A 22,233-nucleotide genomic window follows, 5' to 3' on the forward strand; every position below is an offset into this window, starting at 1 on the left:
ACCATGCCTGAATGCCGCCTACCCTGACCCAAGGCACGATTACTGACCACGTCTCAGTCGCGTCCTGGAGCGTCCCTGAGCCCGACCTCCCTTCCTCCTTCTAATAAACAGTGTGTCGCACTTGGGCGTCCTGCTCGCCTGTTGTCCGTGATATCTTCTATATAAATTCAAGAATCATTACAGCATGACTTTAACCTCCTTCAGGCGTGGCATTTTGAAAATGAATTACCATATTTTTCGGAGTATAAGTTGCGTTCTTTTTCATAGTTTGGGTGGGGGGTGGGTGACTTATACTCAGGAGCGACTTATATGTGATATTATTCACAAATTTTTACTTGATCATTTACACATTACTTACTTACTAGTATAGTTCATCACTTCACGTTATTTTCACTTGAAACCGCATGAGGGCGCACTATGACTGTGGAATAATTGGAGCCTCACTGACAATAAGTTCCATTCCGGAGTCAGGAGATTTAATGATGTGAAATGCTATCGGCTGAAAACGGCCTTCAAAATAAAGCAACCTACCTCAAATCAAAGCACGGCTGAATAACATAAATAACATGGAGAATTCTTAACACATACTGTCAATATGTTTTTAGAACAGCTTTTATTATTATAACAATCTTAATAACAAGGTGCAAGTGTACATACTGTAAATATGTTTTTAGAACTGTTTTATTATTGTAGCGATTTTTCTATAACAAGGTATAACACTCTTAAATGTGTTTTTAGAACTCTTATAACAATTTTTTTAGGAAAAGGTACAAGTGTACGCACTGCAATTGTGGGCACTCCCTGCCTTCTGCTGACATGTGGGCAAGATTTGTGCCATAATTTCTCAATTGAAAAGTTTTCTTTTGAATTTTTTTTCTTTTTAATTTTGGAAAAAAAATCCACGATGAAGTGAAACCGCGATAAACAAACCACAACTGACAACGTCAGCGGCACGGCACACATGCGGAGTTGTTGACATAAAGGACGAAGAATTCGATCGATGGATTTAATGATTTGGAGTGACACAGATGGTTTACTAAAATTGTTGTTTTTATTTTAGCTATTTGATATATAGTTTATGTATCGTTATACGGGCCTGTGGAATAATTTGAACTGCAACTGACGATGAGTCTGACCTCAGCGGCGTGGCGCACACGCAGCATTGTTTACATACAGGACGAAGAATTCGATCAATGGATTTAATGATTTGGAGTGACACAGATGATTTGATAAAGGTGTTATGTTATAGTTATTTGGATAACTGTTAAAGTTACATCAGCCCCGTTCTCAGCTCCTTGTTTGGGTTATGTCACGTTAGCATACCATACTGTTGAGCTTGTTGTTGCTGGTTCATGTCTGTTCTTAGTGTTGGATTTTGTCAAATACATTTCCCCCAAAATGCAACTTATACTTCTGTGTGACATATATGTTTTTTACCCTTTATTGTGCATTTTGTGGCTGATGCGACTTATACTCCGGGGTGAAAAATACGTTACTACTGAACCAAAGTAAAAACGTCATGATTTACGGACTAAAACAAAAACTAAATTCTGGGTTAAATTCTTTCCTTTTGACATAATGAGGGTAGACCTATTCAGAATCTTGATGAATGCAACGACTTGGGTGTTTGGATTGACTCAACACTGACCTTTAGAAAGAAAATTTGATCACATTACCCCAATATTAGCCAATTTACATTGGCTCCCGGTCCATTTAAGATGTGACTTCAAAGTTCTTTTGTTAACCTATAAATCATTGCATGGCTTAGCGCCTTCATATCTCGTCGACTTAGTTGTTCCTTATGTTCCGTCTCGTAACCTTCGTTCGCAAAACGCTAGTTTTTTAGTGACACAGAGGGCCAAGAAAATGTCTGCAGGGGCTAGAGCATTTTCCATTCGGGCTCCAGAGCTCTGGAATGCCCTGCCAATGGATATTAGAACTGCTACCTCAGTAGAAACATTTAAGACACGTTTAAAGACGTATTTCTATGATGTGGCCTTTAACCTCTCCCCGACCCCACTCCCCCACCCCTCCCCGGCTGGGGAGGTGGTTAGGTGACACCCATGCTGACGATGGCTATCTAGATTCTCGTGGACCAATTCACCATGAGGGAACTGCAGTGGAATACCCTCCTGGAGGACACTGCCAGGACAATCGAAGGCACCTCCGACAGCTCTTGGCTTTGGCCTGGGCATCCACTTTTTGGTTTCCATATGATGTATTTTATGTGCCCTCTTTGCATCCATTGCAGCCTTGTGATCCTGAAAGGGGGATCCTTCCATCTGTGGTCCCTTCTCAAGGTTTCTCATTTTTCCCCTTGTAGGGGTTTTTTGAGTTTTTCCTTGCCCTTTTGGGAGCCTAAGATCAGGGGATGCTTTGAGAATTATTGTCAATTGATTGTCTATGTGAAGCCCTTTGAGACTGCTTGTGATTTAGGGCTATACAAATAAACTTGACTTGACTTGACCTTTAAACCACATATTGAATGTTTTGAAGAAAATAAATTTTGGTGCTGGTGTTTTGTTTCGGTCGAAGCACTAGTTGAGTTAATGTCAGAAAAAAAGATCTGTCTGCTCTGGATAACCTTTGATATTTGATAAACATGTGTTCCAAGTTGTACTGTCAACTAGTAAAACTTACTTTAGAGCTTAGATGCTCTTCTGAATTACTACGTAATGTTTGCATGGTGTGATTGTGAGCACCCTGGCCTCTAATTCTAGGAATACAGGTTCAAGTCTTGGTGGAACCTCAAATTTATAATAATTTACCTGGAAATTTTTTGGGGAAATTCCAATTCAGTACATTGTGTACAGCCCTATTAGGGTGTAAGGCCTGCCTCCACTAATTTTATTTATTTAGTGAAGCGCGCCTTATATGTTGTGCTCAGAAAAGTTATACTCCTCCTGGCTTATTGACAGGGTTCCATGGTGTAATGGTTAGCACTCTGGACCCTGAATCCAGTGATCTGAGTTCGAGTCTCGGTGGGACCTCAAATATTTGGTCATATACCGAGGAAAAAGAACACATCTGCTCCTGTGCTGCCCGATGAAACCATATGCCTCCCTTTGACTGGGCCTGAGGGTTCCGTGGTGTAATGGTTAGCACTCTGAATCCAGCAATCGGAATTCAAGTCCCGTGGGTCCTCAAATAGTTTGTCATTTAGCTGGAAATAAACCCTCGGTGAGTCGTCACCTTATCGTGGTAAAGGGGTTTGCGTGCCCCAATGATCCAAGGAGCCATGTTGTCTGGGACTTCATGCCCCTGGTAGGGTCACCCATGGCAAAAGGGTCCTAGGTGAGGGGCCAGACAAACCACGGCTCACAAAACTCCTTATGACAATTAAGAAAATTGGACTTAGTTTTCCCTCACTTGGACACTGGGGCTTCCCTCTGGAGACAGGCCTGGAGGTGGGGCTCGAAGGTCAGCGTCTGGTGGCCGGGCCTTTGCCCATGGGGGCCGGCCGGGCACAGCCAGAAAAGGAAACGTGGGTCCCCCTTTTCATGGGGTCACAACACATGGGAGGGGCCAAAGGGGTCGGGTGCAGTGTAAACTCGGGGGCGGGCAAAGGCAGGGACCTTGGCTGTCTGATCCTCGGCTGCAGAAGCTGGCTCTTGGGACATGGAATGTCACCTCTCTGGCTAGAAAGGAGCCCGAGCTGGTGTGCGAGGCAGAAAGGTTCCAACTAGACATAGTCGGACTTGCCTTTACACACAGTTTGGGTTCCGGCACAAGCCCTCTCGAGAGGGCCTGGACTCACTTCCACTCTGGAGTTGCCCACGGTAAAAGGCGTTGAGCAGGGGTGGGTATACTTATTGCCCCCCCGGCTGGGTGCCTGCACATTGGTGTTCATCCCGGTGAACGAGAGGGTAGGGTCCATATGCGCACTTGGCACCAGGACACCCTAGGACGCAGTTCGATGATCGACTTTGAAGTCGTGTCATTGGACATGCGGCCGCATGTCTTGGACACTCGGGTGAAGAGTGTGTCAACTGATCACCACCTGGTGGTGGGTTGGCTCCGATGGTGGGGGAAGATGCCGGTCCAACCTGGCAGACCCAAACGTAGTGAGGATCTGCTGGGAACGTCTGGCAGAATCCCCTGTCAGGAAGACCTTCAACTCTCACCTCCGACAGAATTTTCCCACGTCCCGGAGGAGGTGGGGGACATTGAGTCTGGGTGGACCATGTTCCGTGCTACCATTGTTGAGGCAGCCGACCGGAGCTGTGGCAATAAGGTGGTCGGTGCCTGTCATGGTAGCAATCCCTGAAGCCACTGGTGGACACCGGCGGTAAGTGATGCCGTCAAGCTGTAGGAGTCCTATCGAGTCCTATCTGGCCTGTGGAACTCCGGAAGCAACCGACAGGTACCAGATGGCCAGGCACAACGCGGCTTCGACCGTTGCTGAGGCAAAAACCCGTGCATGGGAGGTGTTTGGCGGGGCTATGGAGAATGATTTCCGGACGGCTTCGAGGAAATTCTGGTCCACCATCCGGCGTCTCAGGAGGGGGAAGCAGTGCACTGTTTATAGAGGAGATGGCGTGCTGCTGACCTCGACTCGGGACGTCATGAGTCGGTGGGGAGAAGACTTCGAAGACCTCAATTCCACCGACGCGCCTTTTATTGTGGAAGCAGGGCCTGGAGACTCTGAGGTGGACTCTCCGATCTCTGGATCGGGGACGAGATCCTGCACCAAGTGGAGGAGTTCAAGTATCTTGCTGTCCATTTTACAAGTGAGGGCGGGATGGAGCGCGAGATCGACAGGCGGATCGGTGCAGCGTCGGCAGTAATGCTGACTCTGTACCGGTCCGTTGTGGTGAAGAGAGAGCTGAGGCAAAAGGCAAAGCTCTCAATTTACCAGTCGATCTACGCTCCTACCCACACCTACGATCACGAGCTATGGGTCGCGACCGAAAGAACAAGATCCTGGATACAAGCGGCCGAAATGAGTTTCCTCCGCAGTGTGTCCGGGCTCTCCCTTAGAGATAGGGTGAGAAGCTCGGTCATCCGGGAGAGACTGGGAGTAGAGCTGCTGCTCCTCCACGTTGAGAGGAGCGAGATGTGGTGGCTCGGGCGTCTCATCAGGATGCCTTCTGGACGCCTCCCTGGGGAGGTGTTTCGGGCATGGCAGGAGACCCCGTAGACAACCCAGGACACAGTGGAGAGACTGTCTCTCTCAGATGGCCTGAAAATGCCTTGAGATTGGATCCTCCAGGATGAGCTGGAAGAAGTGGCTGGGGAAAGGGAAGTCTGGGAGTCCTTCCTAAAGCTGCTGCCCCCGCGACCCGACCCCGGATGAGCGGAAAATGGATGGATGGATTTAGCTGGAAAAAAATTGTGAAATGATAGCTTGTGTGCTACTCAAAGGAAACAGTCATTCCATCACAAATTTGCTAAATTAATGATGACAGCATGTGTAACAAATATGAAGTACCTAATTCGCCATGAGGCAATACTAGTTCGTTGTTTGTGATAGCATTTGGCTTGCACCTCGGCTGAGGAAATTGGTGGTAGGCTTTTGAAAATTCTTTCTTTCTGAGGCACCATAGTGTGTGTGCTTCAAAATGTGTGCTTCTATAAATTCACCAGTAGGTGGCAAAAAACACACACACTATCCTTTTAACAGCATTTCCAGGTGCTTTTAATGGATCTCCAATGCGCCGATACTCTAACGGGACTGGGGCTGGGATGGTGCTCTTATAGCTGCTCTAGTTATAAACAAACCTCTGTCATGGTGGGCCTCTTCTTCCATTTCCTTTCTAGACACCTACAGCCCAGCTCCACCATGTCCATGCACCCAGCCAGCTCTGTGGGATCATCTGCAGATGCCGAAAAATAGGTCAAAAGAGACTATGAGATCAGAGGGTATCCCAACGGGAAAACACTGACCAGTGATTAGCCGGCGATCCAGCTGTTTACTCCAGGCCGCTGTGTAAGAATCTGCCGGGTCTTCCTGAACCTCCTGGATTACATCCTTCTGCAGAACCACAGGAACATTTAGGAGTGTCTGTACACTCACACGTGAGCTTGTGTAGGAGTAAGAGTTCAAACCAGGTAAATATCTCCCAACGTCTTGTTTTCCTCCAGAGCTCGCCGACCTGTCAGTACCTCCAACAACACCTGCAACACACATGCACACGCTCACACACAGTGTGAGGATCTGTATCATGCTGCCTTGAGGAACAGGAGACAAATGTAAAATAATTACCAACTTGGTCACAATGTTCATGTTATCACCTCCTTGTATGCTGCCCCTACTGCATTGCACACTCCTATCTAAAACAGTGGTTCTTAACCTTATTAGAGGTACCGAACATCACCAGTTTCATATACGCATTCGCCGAACCACTCGTTAGTGAAAAATTATTATTATTTTTTTTTTTTTAATCAAGACATAGATGATTTTTACTGGTGCACAAAATGAGCTGTGCATGAACATTACCTTGTTCAGAGAATAAAACTGACAGAATGCATGAGCTCACAACAAATTACATACTGGCAAAACAGAATTTACACAATAAATCCTATTTGTTCGGACCTTCTCAGTGGAGGCTTTGTCGAACCCCTGACACAGACTCACCCAACCAAAGGTTCGATCGAACCCAGGTTGAGAACCACTGATCTAAAGCAATGAATATTTTAGGGACTCACAACACCAAAGCTGTAGACATCCACCGGTGTCCCTGGCTGTCCATCCCTCATGTACTCCTCCGGCAGGTATGCCAGTGTTCCCCTCACTTTGGACTTTTGGCCTAGTGTGGTCGTCTTGGACACCAGATGGTTCGACGAGTTTGGAGACACAAAACGAGCCAAACCAAAGTCAGCAAGCTTTGCTACCAGGTGGCGGTCTAAAAGGATGTTTGAACTGCAACAAGAAGTGGAAGTAATGGAGAACCAAGTGAGCTACTTGATGTGACCATATAGCTAGTTCTCTTGAAGTATGTTCTAATTCTGTGTTCAAATGCCGACTCACTTCAAGGGTCATTATTTTTTTCCCCTGAGAAACAATCGTCCGAATTAACTGCTTACAATATTGCAGACATAGTGCAGAGATAAAATAAACAACTTGACTGAGGTTTGCGCTGTCGTTTGTGTGTCAATGTATTTTGAGACGTGGAAATTCGAAATTTGAACTCTTGTTTTGTTAAATAAAGAGCCGTTTATCAAACCCACGTCTTTCCTGATACTTTGTTAACGCTACAATATAGTTATATACTAGATCTGTGCGGCGCGCGCGCGGCGTTGTTGACAAAGGACGAGGAATTTGATCGATGGATTTAATGATTAGGAGTGACACAGATGGTTCGATAAAATTGTTATTATATGATAGTTATTTGAGATATACTTTATATATCGTTATATGGGTCTGTGGAATAATTAGAAATGCAACTTAGAACGGGTCCGATGTCAGCGGCGTGGCGCATATGCATAAAGGACGATCGATGGATTTAATTGAGTGACACAGATGGTTTGATAAACGTGTTATTTATATAATACTTATTTGAATAACTCTGAATGTTACGTCAGGCCCGTTCTCAGCTCCTCGTTTGTGTATGTATGTTAGCATACCGTATTGTTTAGCCTGTGTTTGCTGGTTCATGACTGTTCTTGGTGTTGGATTTTGACAAATAAATTTGCCCCAAAAGTGCGACTTATACTCCGGTGCGACTTATAGTCCGAAAATTACAGTAATTACTAGAGTATATTTTTGAAATTAATACTTTGAATAAAATGCTATGGTGAATGTGTCATGTATATGGTGAACACAAGATGTACAAACCTGAACTTCACATGTATTTAGCGTGTATGTGTTATGTGTAAGTTTACATCAGCTAGGAACTTGGCAGGTATTTAGTGTGCCTGTTTCACACGTGCTTGCCATTTCCATTATGTGCTTTATGTATAGTAAACTTGTAAATGTTGATAGTTTTGGTAATTTGTCCCAGTTTTCAACTGATGTGTTTGTATTAATGTAGTTCAAGTGTAGAAATAATTGATTTTGAGAAAGAAAGAAAGAAAGAAAGAAAGAAAACAAGAACGAAAGAAAGGAAGTCTGGATAAACTTTGTACTTAATAAAGTTATCATACCTTATTATTAATAATGACAGTATGAATAATTAATTACACAACATTCTATGATAATGTTATATTTTCCCAGCTCTTTTGTCTTTAATGCTCACTATGCTATCAGTAACTACCAGAAGAACACTTATTCTCAGTTGAACCATTTAATGAATGCCAGAGAGATCGAAATAGAGCCGTGGAGCCTTTTCTGCAAGATTGCAGAAGAAGGTCTAACCCCCACCTCCAGGAGTCCTACTTAGTATATACCAGGGACGTGTGGTCAGAGGAGGCAACGCCTCCCCTGCCAACATGAAAAGCCTAACCCTAACCAATTCAATTGTTTTTGTTATAAAGTCATTTTCCTTTTAATTTCAATAATTTTGTATCATTTTGAACCAAAATCGCAGAATTTTTATAGTCATTTTAAAACCGAAGACGATTCGCTCGGAGGAGCCAACTTCCTGTCTAGCCTCCTCTGAGGATTGCGTAATCACACGGCTGCCTATGTTGACAGGCTATGCAGTTAGACAAAACTGCGCTCTGTATTTATGTCACTGTTTAAGTGTTCAAACACTGGCTGTATTAACTAATTTCCGTAGTTAAGGTGGTTTATATAATATCTTGTGTTTTTTGTAATCTGTAACGTCATGTTTCTTTAGATTAACAAAACAGCTTTGAAAAGAGAATTTACGGAGGCTACAAAAAAAGGTTCTCCACCCAGGAAGGGGGTGCTCGTGATCCCGGGATGCTTCATGCACCTACCTGTAGAATTAGAGAGCTCCAGTTCGCAGTGAACAACTGAGGAGCAGTAGTCCATTTGTTTCATTTAACATTTTTTTTTTTCCGTTTTTACATTTCGTTTTACAATGAAGGATTACATATCCAAACGATTTTCAACGATCGATCTTCGGTTGAAGCAGGAGGTCATCGGTAAAGGAATAGCAAATCCGGAGTTAAAAGATTTGATTTGGACAACGGGACTTGGGAACGGAGTGGTACGCACAATCGAAAACAAGTTTTTGATTCCATGTGCTTTATTGAGTGTTTTTTTTCTACGTGTGAAGACTGCAGATATGAGATTTTAATTAAAATAGTTCAAATTAAATAATGAATAAACCACACTAGAGCAGCGATCTCCAACCTTTTTTGTGATATGGTTAGGTGCCGGACAAATTTTCCCGGGAAGGGGGGGGGGGGGTGACGTCAGTGCCTCCCCAGTCATGAACCTCACCGCACGTCACTGGTATATACTCTGGACCGACAAGGGGGTGACTGCCTAGCTTGTGTGATAATGTGTGACCTCGCAGTCTTAACTGAAATCAACTCATATGTATGTGTAAAGAGAAGGGAAGGCCAGTGAAAAGCAAGAAAAGATAAGGGGATAGCTCACCTATCTAATCATGTGTGGCAAAGAGGCCTATTCTAATACTAACAACAATAAAAACAGATGGACATTTCTGTTACTCGAGTTTATCAATTATCACACAACCCCTGTATCATGATGACGGTGGCAAAATAAAGCTCAATTCTCAATTTAGGACTCTTTGAGTGTACTAAAGAATATCAGTTCAACAATGTCAACAAACAAAAACATAATAATTTACAATAGCGTTTTTTCGCAACTTTCTCATTTGTGTGAATTTTGGGGTTATTCTGGATATGCAATTAATTATTTCTAATGATATTAATGTATGTTTTTTTGTGTTGTGTCAACCTTTTCACATCTCCATGGATTACAGGCGCATGTTCCTCTGGAGGAAAGTGAAGGTACTGCAATGCTGCTGATGCTTCATGAACAATGCGGACCCTCAGATCCCATGTGAGAGCAGAGGACACCTAAACACACACGCAGACATCTCTATGCATGTTTGTGTTTGTGTGTGTGTGTGTGTGTGTGTGTGTGTGTGTGTGTGTGTGTGTGTGTGTGTGCGCATGAATTACACTGTGCAGCTGATCTTCCAGTGATCGTTTTTCCATGTAGCTGTAGATGAGACAAACACTTGGTCCTTGACAGAATCCAAGCAGGTCCACAATGTTCGGGTGTCTGAACCTGAACGACAAAATGGAATCACAAATTTTGCACAGGAACACAACAAAGCACAAGCATTGTTTTAAGTGTGTGCACTTGACACTCACTTTGAGAGTTTTTCCACTTCCGTGTTGAAGCTCTCCTTAAGCATGTTGAAGTTGTGCACGCAGTCCTATCAACAATTGGTTCATTCAATTATTAGATCAAATCATATCAAAGTCAAACATTGTAAGAGGATGTAAATTGTTAAGAAGCAAGTAATAGAATAAGAAGCAAACATTTTGCCCAAAAATAGGCCTTTGACTTCAAGTTATGACACAAATGTCCAAATGTTTCTTTGCTTTATACTCTTTTTTTCATTTAATTGTGTGTGCTATTTTATGTTTGTACGGCGACCTTGAGTGCCTTGAAAGGCGCCTTATAAATAACATTTATTATTATTATTATTTGGTATGGAAGTTCCCAAATGAGATCACACCTTTCAATGGGAAACATTTATTTTTTCAAAACAGCCACCAATTTCTCAAAGATACTCTGGAGCACGTCTTTGCTTCTCTTACTGCTACAATGACAAATTTGCTGTCCAAGTATACATTTTGTGGTAAAGGAATCCAATAACATCGATTTCAAGTTTCATGAATCAACAGAAACTTTCAAAAAGTATTGAAGCTATTTCAGCTACTTCAATATACTAGTCATCCAAGGAAGTATGTACAGGCCTCCGCTTAAGTTCAATATGGTATTTTTGGTCAATTTGGTATTGACGGGGGCTGGTTGGCCACTGTTACTTTTTTCCTTTGTCTCGTTGCTTTGCTTTGACGGCTTTTCCCACTTACTGGCTTTCTTTGTGGCGCCATTGTGTGGCAGCCTTATAGGAGCCTATTGAGTTGCGCTCATGTCATCTGTGTGTCTTTTATATACCCGCTCTGTGGTATGAATACTGCTGGGGCCTGAATTTCCCCACCCAAAGTTTCAATCAATCAATCAATCAATCAATCAATCAATCAATCAATCAATCAATCAATTCATATAACTAGCTAGCTAGGTAGTCACTGTCATGATTTGTCTTTGATTTGGTTTTTATTTAGAATTGTTTCATGTTTTCCTTGTGTTCCTTTTGTATATGTCTGTCTCGTTAGGGTATTGCGTTCACCTGTGCTCGTTTATCTGTTCCCTTGCATTACCCAATCAGAGCTCTCCAACCCCGTGTGTTCAGGTATTCCTCGTTGGTGTGTTCAGGTATTCCTCGTTGTTCCGTCAGTCTGATTGTATTAAGTTCCCTGCTTTCTTTCAATCGCTGCATTGTGTTCCTGTCAAGTCGTCAAGGGCCTATTTGTTCAAGATGTCTTTGTTAAAGTGGACCTCTGGAGATTCCGCCTTGTAGTCTTGATAGGAAAGGGAGCACTATTGTAAAATTTGATAAAAATCTGGTGCCCCCATTTTTGTGTCCAGTCTTGTATTTGCCAAAACAATCCCTCTGGTTACGTTTGAATGCACAGTGCAATGTTGAGAACGGATATGACCTTCAAGCTATCCCTTCCACCTACCACTTGCTATTAAGTGTTACAGCACATCGCTTGCCAATGAATGAAAGTCTGTCTTTGTATCAATCGCTAAGTAACCCTGATACGTCGCCGTAGGGCAATATTCAATTTGCTGTCCTCATCTACACTGGCAAAACACTTATTTGCACCCTTGTTCCAAAGTCGAAGTCAGCTTTATTGTCAATCACTTCACATGCCAAGATGTTGATACTTGTTTGTACCACGCATAATGTTCGTTGACTTGCTTGACTTGATTTGCTGACCTGTTTGAGTCTCTTGATTGCACAGTCAGTGTTCCTTAGTGACGCTCTGTATACAACTCCAAAGCCCCCCTCACCGATCTGCAGGGCTGGCGAAAACCCCTCAGTCCCAGCATGCACCTCTTCATAAGACCAGCACATCACTCCATAGCTGGCATCACCAGATGCCACCAATGGGGGGCCCTAGAGGATTGAGGTATTTGTGACACATCTGTGATCATTAATATTTGTTGATGAGTGAATTAACCTGTAGGGTTCGAGGTTGGCAAGAATGCAAACTTGATGGAGGTGGTGCTGGTCGGGGTAGAGCTCCTTCTCCTCCTTTAGCAACAATGAAACACAATTAACATATACCTTTTCATCAGTGCAATCACCAGCTTTTTGAATCAAACAAGTTTTCTGACTTCATAACAAACAACAGCCTGCACACTAATGTTAAGATATTCAGTCATAATTTCTGCATGGAGTTTGCATGTTCAGCTCGTGAGTATGCGGGTATTCTCCTAGGACGGAGGCTTCCTCCCACACATATTTACAAAATGTGTTTCTGGAGTTAATTGAAGACTACATTTCATAAGTGTGAATGTGAGACTAAACGATGGATGGATGGAGCGACATGGATGTTTTGTTTCCTTTTGGTGTTAACTGCATATTGTTATTTCATAGTTATTAAATCTAATGCCGTGGCTATTCTTCACATTCACATCTGGGGCCTTATTCCTCAAGTTTATTTGTGCAAAGATTTGCTCCTGGTGTCCAAATTTTAGGAAACATTTTTAGAATCATGATCCTAGTAAAGATAAAAATGATTCCTGAAGAATTGTAGCTCTTAAAAGAGCTCCTAAGATGAGATCTGTTAAAAGCAGAGAAGAGGACTTTTAAGCGGCTTAGGAGTTCCCTGAGCAGAGGACAGAATGGCGGATAGAAGAGGCAAGAGAGATATTCTCCAAAAACAGGATGGTGCATTAATGAAACAAGCCATTTTACTCTCATAATAGCAAAATTGTTTAATAAATTGTTTAGTTAGGTGCGCAACTGCACATAATGTACTTACTACCTGTAGTGCTGATGACATGAGTTGCCATTGGGAGAGCACCCACTACTGATTTGGCAGGAGGATCAAAGTTAGAGAGACTAACAGGAGGAGCATGTGGAGACTCCTTCAAAGACAACGCCCCTAAGAAGTCAAAATAACATTTAGTAATAATCATAAGCCCAGTTAAAAGGCCAGAGGTCACAAGACACACAGAGAAGGATCACGTCTCTTGGATGGAAAAGCTGTTGATGCTCCAGCAGGTCCAGCAGCTCACCGACGCGTCCATTTCTGTTGCTCCATTGGTTCATTACATAGGCAGTCCGCATCTCCTTCTTCTGAGCTAATCGCACGCTGACTTGATCTCCAAGGACCTCTGAAGCTGAGACAGATAGCTCATTCCAAAATGGGTAAAAAGTAGTGTCATAGAAGGGTATTATGTATTCTTATGTATTCTCTTAAATTTTTCATTTCCCTCACAGAATTAATAATGTAACTTTCAGCTACAGAAGTCCGAATGTCATGTGACTTCCCGTGTGCATTTGTTTACGCAGCCATAGTGGCAGTATATCAGTTGCGCCAACACACCAATGACTGACAGTGGAGAGCAGCGATAAAACAAGCATTTATCCGTCAAAATTCTCTCCAGGTAAATTCACATCTAATTTTGATAAGGACATAATGAGATGCACAAGTTCGGCAGGGTATTAGTCATCTATCAAGCGCCAGGTGTGCTTTTATTCAACTATTGCAATGGCAGCCAGGATTGGTATTACCCACATTTCTTTTTACTTTATTTTTTTATTTAACTTTACTTTTATTTTGTATAATGTCTTTGTTGTGTTTGTTTCCATGTATTTAGATTAGATTTTTTTCAATTTCTTTAGTCATAAACACTCTGCAGTGGGCATTTCGATATGTGCCTGAGACTTAGATTTATTCCGGTTAGGCAATGACTTGCTTGCATATGATGTGACTCTGTTTTCTGTATTTAGTTATTTTTTATTTTTCATATTCTATTTCATTTTCACTTTTTTATTTTTTATTTTGATTGTTTTGAAAATGATATTCTAACGAGGGGGCAATCTTAAGTGTGTCTTGTGTCACACCACACCGCACTGACCGATAGACATCTACAACCGGATTCGGTTGAAGTTGGGAAATTGTCTTCATCTTCATCTTCTTCCGCTTATCTGGGGTCGGGTCGCGGGGGCAGCAGCTTTAGGAGGGACTCCCAGACCTCCCTCTCCCCAGCCACTTCCTCCAGCTCATCCCGGGGGATCCCAAGGCGTTCCCAGGCCAGCTGAGAGACGTAGTCTCTCCAGCGCGTCCTGGGTCGTCCCCGGAGCGTAGATCGACCGGTAAATCGAGAGCTTTGCCATTTGGCTCAGCTCTCTCTTCACCACAACGGACCGGTACAGAGTCCGCATTACTGCCGACGCTGCACCGATCCGCCTGTCGATCTCACACTCCATCCTGCCCTCACTCGTGAACAAGACCCCAAGATACTTGAACTCCTCCACTTGGGGCAGGATCTCATCCCCGATCCCCAGAGGGCATTCCACCCTTTTCCGACCGAGGACCATGGACTCGGATTTGGAGGTGCTGACCCTCATCCCGACCGCTTCACACTCGGCTTCGAACCGCTCCAGTGAGAGCTGGAGATCACGGACTGAAGAAGCCAACAGCACCACGTCATCTGCAAAAAGCAGTGACGCGATGCTGAGGTCCCCAAACCGGACCCCCTCAACGCCTCGGCTGCGCCTAGAAATCCTGCCCATAAAAATCATGAACAGAATCGGTGACAAAGGGCAGCCTTGGCGGAGTCCAACCCTCACTGGGAACGAATCCGACTTACTGCCGGAAATGCGGACCAAACTCTGGCATCGGTGATACAGGGACCGAACCGCCCTTATCAGTTGGCTCGGCACCCCGTACCCCCGAAGCGCCCTCCAGAGAACCTCCCGAGGGACACGGTCGAACGCCTTCTCCAAATCCACAAAGCACATGTGGACTGGTTGGGCGAACTCCCATGCACCCTCGAGGATCCTGCCGAGGGTGTAGAGCTGGTCCACTGCCTCGAGGATCCTGCCGAGGGTGTAGAGCTGGTCCACTGTTCCACGGCCAGGACGAAAGCCACACTGCTCCTCCTGAATCCAAGGTTCGACCTCCCGACGGATCCTCCTCTCCAGCACCCCTGAATAGACCTTACCAGGGAGGCTGAGGAGTGTGATTCCCCTGTAATTGGAACACACCCTCCGGTCCCCCTTCTTAAAGAGGGGAACCACCACCCCAGTCTGCCAATCCAATGCCTCAACAATGGAGGCGCGGAACAAGGTCCACTCGGACTCAATGTCCCCCGCCTCCCCCGGGACGTGGGAAAAGCTCTGCCGGAGGTGGGAGTTGAAGCTCTTCCTGACAGGGGATTCTGCCAGACGTTCCCAGCAGACCCTCACAAAGCGTTTGGGTCTGCCCGGTCGGTGGTGATCAGTTGACAGCTCCGCCCCTCTCTTTACCCGAGTGTCCAAAACATGCGGCCGCAAATCCGATGACACGACTACAAGGTCGATCAACGAACTGCGGCCTAGGGTGTCCTGGTGCCAAGTGCACACATGGACACCCTTATGCTTGAACATGGTGTTCATTATAGAAAATCCGTGTCGAGCACAGAAGTCCAATAATAGAACACCGCTCGGGTTCAGATCGGGTGGGCTGTTCCTCCCAATCACGCCCTTCCAGGTCTCACTGTCATTGCCCACGTGAGCATTGAAGTCACCCAGTAGAACGATGGAGTCCCCAGAAGGAGCGCTCTTCAGCACTTCCTCCAGGGACTCTAAGAAGGGTGGGTACTCTGAGCTGCCGTTCGGTGCATAGACACAAACAACAGTCAGGACCCGTCCCCCCACCCGAAGGCGGAGGGAGGCTACCCTCTCGCTCACCGGGGTGAACCCCAATGTGCAGGCGCTCGGCCGGGGGGCAATAAGTATGCCAACACCTGCTCGACGCCTCTCGCCGTGGGCAACTCCAGAGTGGGAGAGAGTCCAGCCCCTCTCGAGAGGGCTTGTACCAGAGCCCAAACTATGTGTGGAGGCAAGTCCGACTATGTCTAGTCGGAACCTTTCTGCCTCACACACCAGCTCGGGCTCCTTTCCAGCCAGAGGTGACATTCCATGTCCCTAGAGCCAGCCTCTGCAGCCGGGGATCGGACCGCTAAGGTCCCCGCCTTTGGCCGCCGCCCAGCTCACTATGCACCCGACCCCTTTGGCCCCTCCTATAGGTGGTGAGCCCATTGGAAGGGGGTCCCACGTCTTCTTTTCGGGCTATGCCCGACCGGACCCCATGAGCGAAGGCCCGGCCACCAGGCGCTCGCCTTCGAGCCCCACCTCCAGGCCTGGCTCCAGAGAGGGGCCCCGGTGACCCGCGTCCGGGCAAGGGAAAACGAAATCCATATATCTTTTTCATCATAAGGGGTCTTCTGAGCCGTGCTTTGTCTGGCCCCTCACCTAGGACCCTTTTGCCATGGGTGACCCTACCAGGGGCATGAAGCCCCAGACAACATGGCTCCTAGGATCATAAGGGCACGCAAACCCCTCCACCACGATAAGGTGACGACTCACGGAGGGGTTGGGAAATTGTGTAAAATGTAAATAAAAACAAAATACAATGATTTGAAAATCCTTTGCAACCTATATTCAATTGAATACACTACAAAGACAACATATTTAACACGCAAACTCATTAACTTTATTTTATTTTTCAAATAATGATTAACTTAGAATTTCATGGCTGCAACACGTGCGGTAAAAGTTGGGAAAGGGCATGTTTACCACCTCATTAAATCACCTTTCCTTTTAACTTTCCTTTTAACACTCAATAAACGTTTTGGAAGAGACGAGACTAATTCTCTTAGCTTCTCATGTGGAATTCTTTCCCATTGTTGCTTGATGAATCGCTTCAGTTTTTCAACAGTCCGGGGTCTTCTCAGTCGGATTTCACGCTTCATAATGCACCACACATTTTCAATGGGAGTCTGGACTGCAAGCGAGCCAGGGGAAAACCTGGACTCTTTTACTTCGAAGCCATGCTATTGTAACACGGGCAGAATGTGGCTTGGCATTATCTTGCTGAAATAAGCACCGGCGTCTATGAAAAAGACGTCGCTTGGATGGCAGCATATGTTGCTCCAAAATCTGTATGTACTTTTCAGCATTTATGTTGCCTTCACAGAAATAAAAGTCTCCCATGCCATGGGAACTAATGCACCCCCATACCATCACAGACCAAACGCTCTCCTTTCAAAAGCACATTAAGAATATAACCAGAATTGCGTTTTTTCACCTTCGTAATATTGCTAAGATTCGCCCAATCCTCTCGACCGGTGATGCGGAAATGATTATACATGCGTTTATCACGTCGTGCCTGGACGACTGTAATGCATTATTCTCTGGTCTTCCCAAGTCCAGCATCAAAAGTCTACAGTTAGTACAAAATGCTCCTGCAAGGCTGCTCTCACGGACAAGCCCAAGTTCAGGGGATGCTTTGAGAATAATTGTCAATTGATTGTCTATGTGAAGCCCTTTGAGACTGATTGTGATTTAGGGCTATACAAATAAACTTGACTTGACAAGAAAATTTGATCACATTACCCCAATATTAGCCAACTTACACTGGCTCCCGGTCCATTTAAGATGTGACTTTAAGGTTCTTCTATTAACCTATAAATCATTGCATGGCTTAGCGCCTTCATATCTCGTCGACCTAGTTGTTCCTTATGTTCCGTCTCGTAACCTTCGTTCGCAAAACGCTAGTCTTTTAGTGACACCGAGGGCCAAGAAAATGTCTGCAGGGTCTAGAGCATTTTCTATTCGGGCTCCAGAGCTCTGGAATGCCCTACCAATGGATATTAGAACTGCTACCTCAGTAGAAACATTTAAGACACGTTTAAAGACATATTTCTATGATATGGCCTTTAATTAACCTGTAGTGGCCGATTCGGCTGGAGTTTGTTTTTGCTCCCTCTCCCCGACCCCAGTTCCCCCACCCGGCTGGGGAGGTGGTTAGGTGAGACAAAAGGTGACAGCGGCTATCTAGATTCTTGTGGACCAAATTCAGGATGAGGGAACTGCAGCGGATTACCCTCCTCGAAGACACTGCCAGTACGATCGAGGGGTCCGCCGACAGCTCTTCGCTTTGGCCTGGACATCCACTTTTGGATTTCCATATCATGTATTTTATGTGCCCTCTTTGCATCCATTGCAGCCTGGTGATCCTGAAAGGGGGATCCTTCCATCTGTGGGCCCTTCACAAGGTTTCTCATTTTTCCTCTGGTAGGGTTTTTTTGAGTTTTTCCTTGCCCTTTTGGGAGCTCAAGATCAGGGGATGCTTTGAGAATAATTGTCAATTGTTTGTCTATGTGAAGCCCTTTGAGAATACTTGTGATTTAGGGCTATACGAATAAACTTGACTTGACAGATGCTGGCTTTTGAACTTTGCGTTGATAACAGTCCAGATGGTCTGCTTCCTCTTTGGTCCGGAGGACACGACGTCCAGTGTTTCCAAAAACAAGTTTTCCATTTTGCATCGGCCCATTTTACATGAGCTCGGGCCCAGAGAACCCGGCGGCGCTTCTGGATGTTGTTCATAAACGGCTTTTGCTTTGCGTGGTAGAGCTTTAACCCACACTTACTGATGTAGTGACGAACTGTATTTACTGACAGTGGGTTTCTGAAGTTTTCCTGAGCCCATTTGGTGATTTCCTTTACACACTTACGTCGGTTTTTAAGGCAGTGCCGTCTGAGGGATCGAAGGTCACGGTCATTCAATCTTGGTGGCGCTTACGTGCAGTGATTTCACCAGATTCTCTGAACCTTTTGATGACACTATGGACCGTCGGTGTTTAAAAACCTAAATTCCTTGCAATTTTGCTTTGAGAAATGTTGTTCTTAAACTCTTCAACTATTTTCTCACGCAGTTGTGGACAAAGTGGTGAACCTCGCCCCATCCTTGCTTGTGAATGACTGAGCATGGTTGGGGAGGTTCTTTTTATACCCAATCATGGTACCCACCTGTTCCCAATTAGCCTGATCACATGTGGGATGTTCCAAATAGGTGTTGGATGAGCGTTTCTCAGCTTTCTCAGTATTTTTTTTGCACCTTTCCCAACTTCTACTGGACATGTTGCAGCCATGAAATTCTAAGTTACGGTAATTTCCGGACTATGAGGCGCACCTAAAAACCTAAAATTTTCTCAAAAGCCGACAGTGCGCCTTATAGTCAGGTGCGCCTTTTTTATGAATTTATTGATCAATACTGGTTGTACACAGTGCTCTGCAAAAAATTTCAGTACGTTTTAGTACAACTCGTAAATTACAAGGTCGCATTGCTTACCAGCATTACGGCAACCGTGATCAGGGGGCGTCACTGAATAGCTGTTGTACCCGTGAGGCTATTTTATGTCAAAATAGGCTGCTCTGTTAATGTTTCGAGTACATTTACGGATCGATACGGAAGGGAAACATAGGTAAGCAGTACCAAGGTGTTAGATCGAACTTTAGTCAGTTCCGATCATTTTTTAAGCCCTTGTTTGAGAAACGCGATTGTTTACACTTTGCTGAGGCTCATGGGAGTCTGCGAGCTGAGGCTCATGGGAGTTTGCGGGTGGCTAATGCTATAGTGATAGCTGCTATACGCATGATGCTATTTCATGTCAAAATAGGCTGCTCTGTTAATGTTTCGAGTACATTTACGGATCGATACGGAAGGGAAACATAGGTAAGCAGTACCAAGGTGTTAGATCAAACTTTAGTCAGTTCTGATCATTTTTTAAGCCCTCGTTTGAGAAACGCGATTGTTTACACTTTGCTGAGGCTCATGGGAGTTTGCGGGTGGCTAATACTATAGTGATAGCTGCTATACGCACGAGGGTATTTCATGTCAAAATCGGCTGCTCTGTTAATGTTTCGAGTAAATTTACGGATCGATATGGAAGGGAAACATAGGTAAGCAGTACCAAGGTGTTAGATCGAACTTTAGTCAGTTCTGATCATTTTATAGGATAGTTTGAGAAACGCGATTGTTTACAGAGGGCCCATTGGTTATTGGCTAGTGGATGCATATCGCAACCCTAGTCAACCGCAGTTTGTTGCAGTATAGCTTCTATTTTATGCGCCTTATAATCCGGTGCGCCTTTTGGTCCGGAAAATACAGTAATTATTATTTGGCAAAAAACAATTAAGTTTATCTGTTTGAACATTAAATATATTGTCTTTGTAGTGTATTCAATTGATTATGGGTTGAGAAGGATTTTCAAATCGTTGTATTTTGTTTTTATTTACATTTTACACAATTTCCCAACTTCAACCAAATCAGGTTTGTATGACCCGCGGTCGGAGGCAAGCCTCACACCGCGGTTCCCTCTGAAGCGAGCGCGCAAGTCTTGCCCGCTTCTCCATCCAGTGCACTCACTTGACAGTAGTGCCAAAATACCGCATCCATCCTGTCAATGGAACCCACCAACATGTTGGCATCCCCTCCTCACCCACCTGCAGTGACGGAACTGGATGCCTCACAGGCATGCGGCCGGCCTTCAAGTCATCCAAGTTTGAGCCTGTAACCTAACCTTAAAAACTTGCAAGACTTAGTATAATGGGAAGACTCCACATAGAATGTCTCCTCATCTGCTCTCGTCATTGTTGTAAAAACCACTCCTGGTGCTTGTTGTTAGGGATCTCTCATATCTAAACTGTCCAGCGCGTACATGTGTCACCTAATTATGCGTTCCTCTCATCAAAGTGAGATGGGAATTCACTTGGAGGAATGTTGACTAATTTTCCTTAGCTTTGCCCCCATAACTATGCAGCCAAGATGTTGGCATAAACATTAACACAGGGCTCAGTCACACGATGTCCAGAAGTTCATTGGTGACAAGTAGGAATCAACCGTTTTGTTCTGAAAGAAGGGCGGGTGTTGAAGTGGGAGTAAATTCCAAATACACTTTTTGAACACACTATGAAAATAATATAAGGAATATTTCTAATTCAATTTAGTGTAGATGGATTAATTGCCAACAGGGTGGCAAATGTGGTAACAAAACACTTGCCAGCCCATAAAACTGCCTGTTTATAATATCCTTAAAACATTGCTGATCAGTTTTGTGAGAAATAATTAACTGACTAGTGCTTTAAGGAGCGATGTTATTAAAAATTAGTAATGTAATTACGTTATTTTGAGAGAATTTTTTTTTTTTTTAGAAGAGTATCAAAGTAGTTGTTCTTTACATTCATCAGTACCTAAGAAGTTGTCTTTAGATTTAAAGTCAGGGACCCCAGATCTGTCCTATTAAGAAAAATCTGTTCACCTCGTCAATAAGAGCTAGCTCTTCAAGCTAGGACCTTCAGCTAAATTGACCCAATGAAATCTATAGTTGTGGTTGTGACCAAAAAGTGACTTAGCAGCAAGTTGGAACTGATTAATGCAATCAAATTAGGACTTTTCTATTTCACCGTCCAGTTTCATGTCGGTCGGGGCTTGTGTCTCACCAAAGCGCGTCCAGTCCAGTTCTGATAGCCCATCCATGATGCAGCAGAACTCCCAGTGGACCGTAGCTGGTAGACTGTGCAAAAAGTAGCTTCTGACGTCTCTTTGGGACATTTTCTGAAGGAAACTTCAACTCTGAATGAAAGGTTTACTGATTGACAAGGGAGCACTAATACGCTAAGAAGCTAACAGTCCGACTCAAGGATTCATTGGTGATGAATGGGACCTGGGTGTCCAATTCAAGGAGCACCAACAGTTCTACTCCGTTGCTTTCGGAGAAGTTGTTCCTGTTCTTCTTTCTTTTTATTTGGCAGTTTACCACCTGCTATATGGGCCATTACCGCCATCTACTGGATAGCAGGATATGACGAGAGCTCCGGCAGTCACAGACTAAAGACCGAATACATAATAACACAAATTAAGTTAAATAAAAAATAAAAAAATAAAAAATCCATGATATCCTATCCATTAGCCCGGTTTTCTTAAGGAAGTCAAACAACTGACACTGAACTTTTCCTACCTCAACCTTCAGAATATTTTCCATTCTAAATGCTACCTTTGCTTAACTTCAATATTTTCCTCTCCTCCCCATACTTAACACCCTCCATCAGAACATGCTGGACGGTCTCACTCTTCCCACAATGTTCACATTTCCCATCAGTATGTATGCCTATTTTATGCAGTGTCTCATTTAATCCTGTATGCCCAATTTTCACGTTATTACTGCCCCTTCTATCCGGTTTCTCCCTATATATATATATGAATATATAT

The 22,233-nt window shown here is 44.4% G+C and overlaps 1 protein-coding gene and 1 non-coding gene across 4 annotated transcripts in view; one reads left to right on the top strand and one right to left on the bottom strand.

The window, feature by feature from the left end:
• irak1 (interleukin-1 receptor-associated kinase 1) overlaps positions 1–21,756 on the bottom strand; it is a 30,942-nt gene extending 9,186 nt beyond the window's left edge. The window contains exons 1-12 of one of the 3 annotated variants that reach the window (XM_085925872.1): positions 21,465–21,756; positions 13,142–13,309; positions 12,952–13,071; positions 12,142–12,215; positions 11,898–12,077; positions 10,198–10,262; positions 10,003–10,111; positions 9,776–9,897; positions 6,649–6,862; positions 6,049–6,117; positions 5,887–5,974; positions 5,722–5,816 (exon numbers count right to left, since the gene is read on the bottom strand). In XM_085925872.1, the coding sequence (XP_085781998.1) occupies positions 5,722–5,816; positions 5,887–5,974; positions 6,049–6,117; positions 6,649–6,862; positions 9,776–9,897; positions 10,003–10,111; positions 10,198–10,262; positions 11,898–12,077; positions 12,142–12,215; positions 12,952–13,071; positions 13,142–13,309; positions 21,465–21,576 (1,416 nt within the window). In that variant the 5' untranslated portion in view covers positions 21,577–21,756. Of the gene's footprint in view, positions 1–5,721; positions 5,817–5,886; positions 5,975–6,048; positions 6,118–6,648; positions 6,863–9,775; positions 9,898–10,002; positions 10,112–10,197; positions 10,263–11,897; positions 12,078–12,141; positions 12,216–12,948; positions 13,072–13,141; positions 13,310–21,464 lie in introns of all 3 variants that reach the window. The other 2 variants (XM_085925864.1, XM_085925879.1) reach the window with 2 other exon arrangements.
• Positions 2,919–2,990, top strand: trnaq-cug (transfer RNA glutamine (anticodon CUG)). The gene has a single exon. It is a non-coding gene; the product is annotated as a tRNA-Gln (tRNA).
• Positions 21,757–22,233: the final 477 nt, after the last annotated feature.

This window comes from Syngnathus leptorhynchus, chromosome 1, assembly GCF_054491065.1.
Source record: "Syngnathus leptorhynchus isolate UIUO chromosome 1, UIUO_Slep, whole genome shotgun sequence".
NCBI lineage: Eukaryota > Metazoa > Chordata > Actinopteri > Syngnathiformes > Syngnathidae > Syngnathus > Syngnathus leptorhynchus.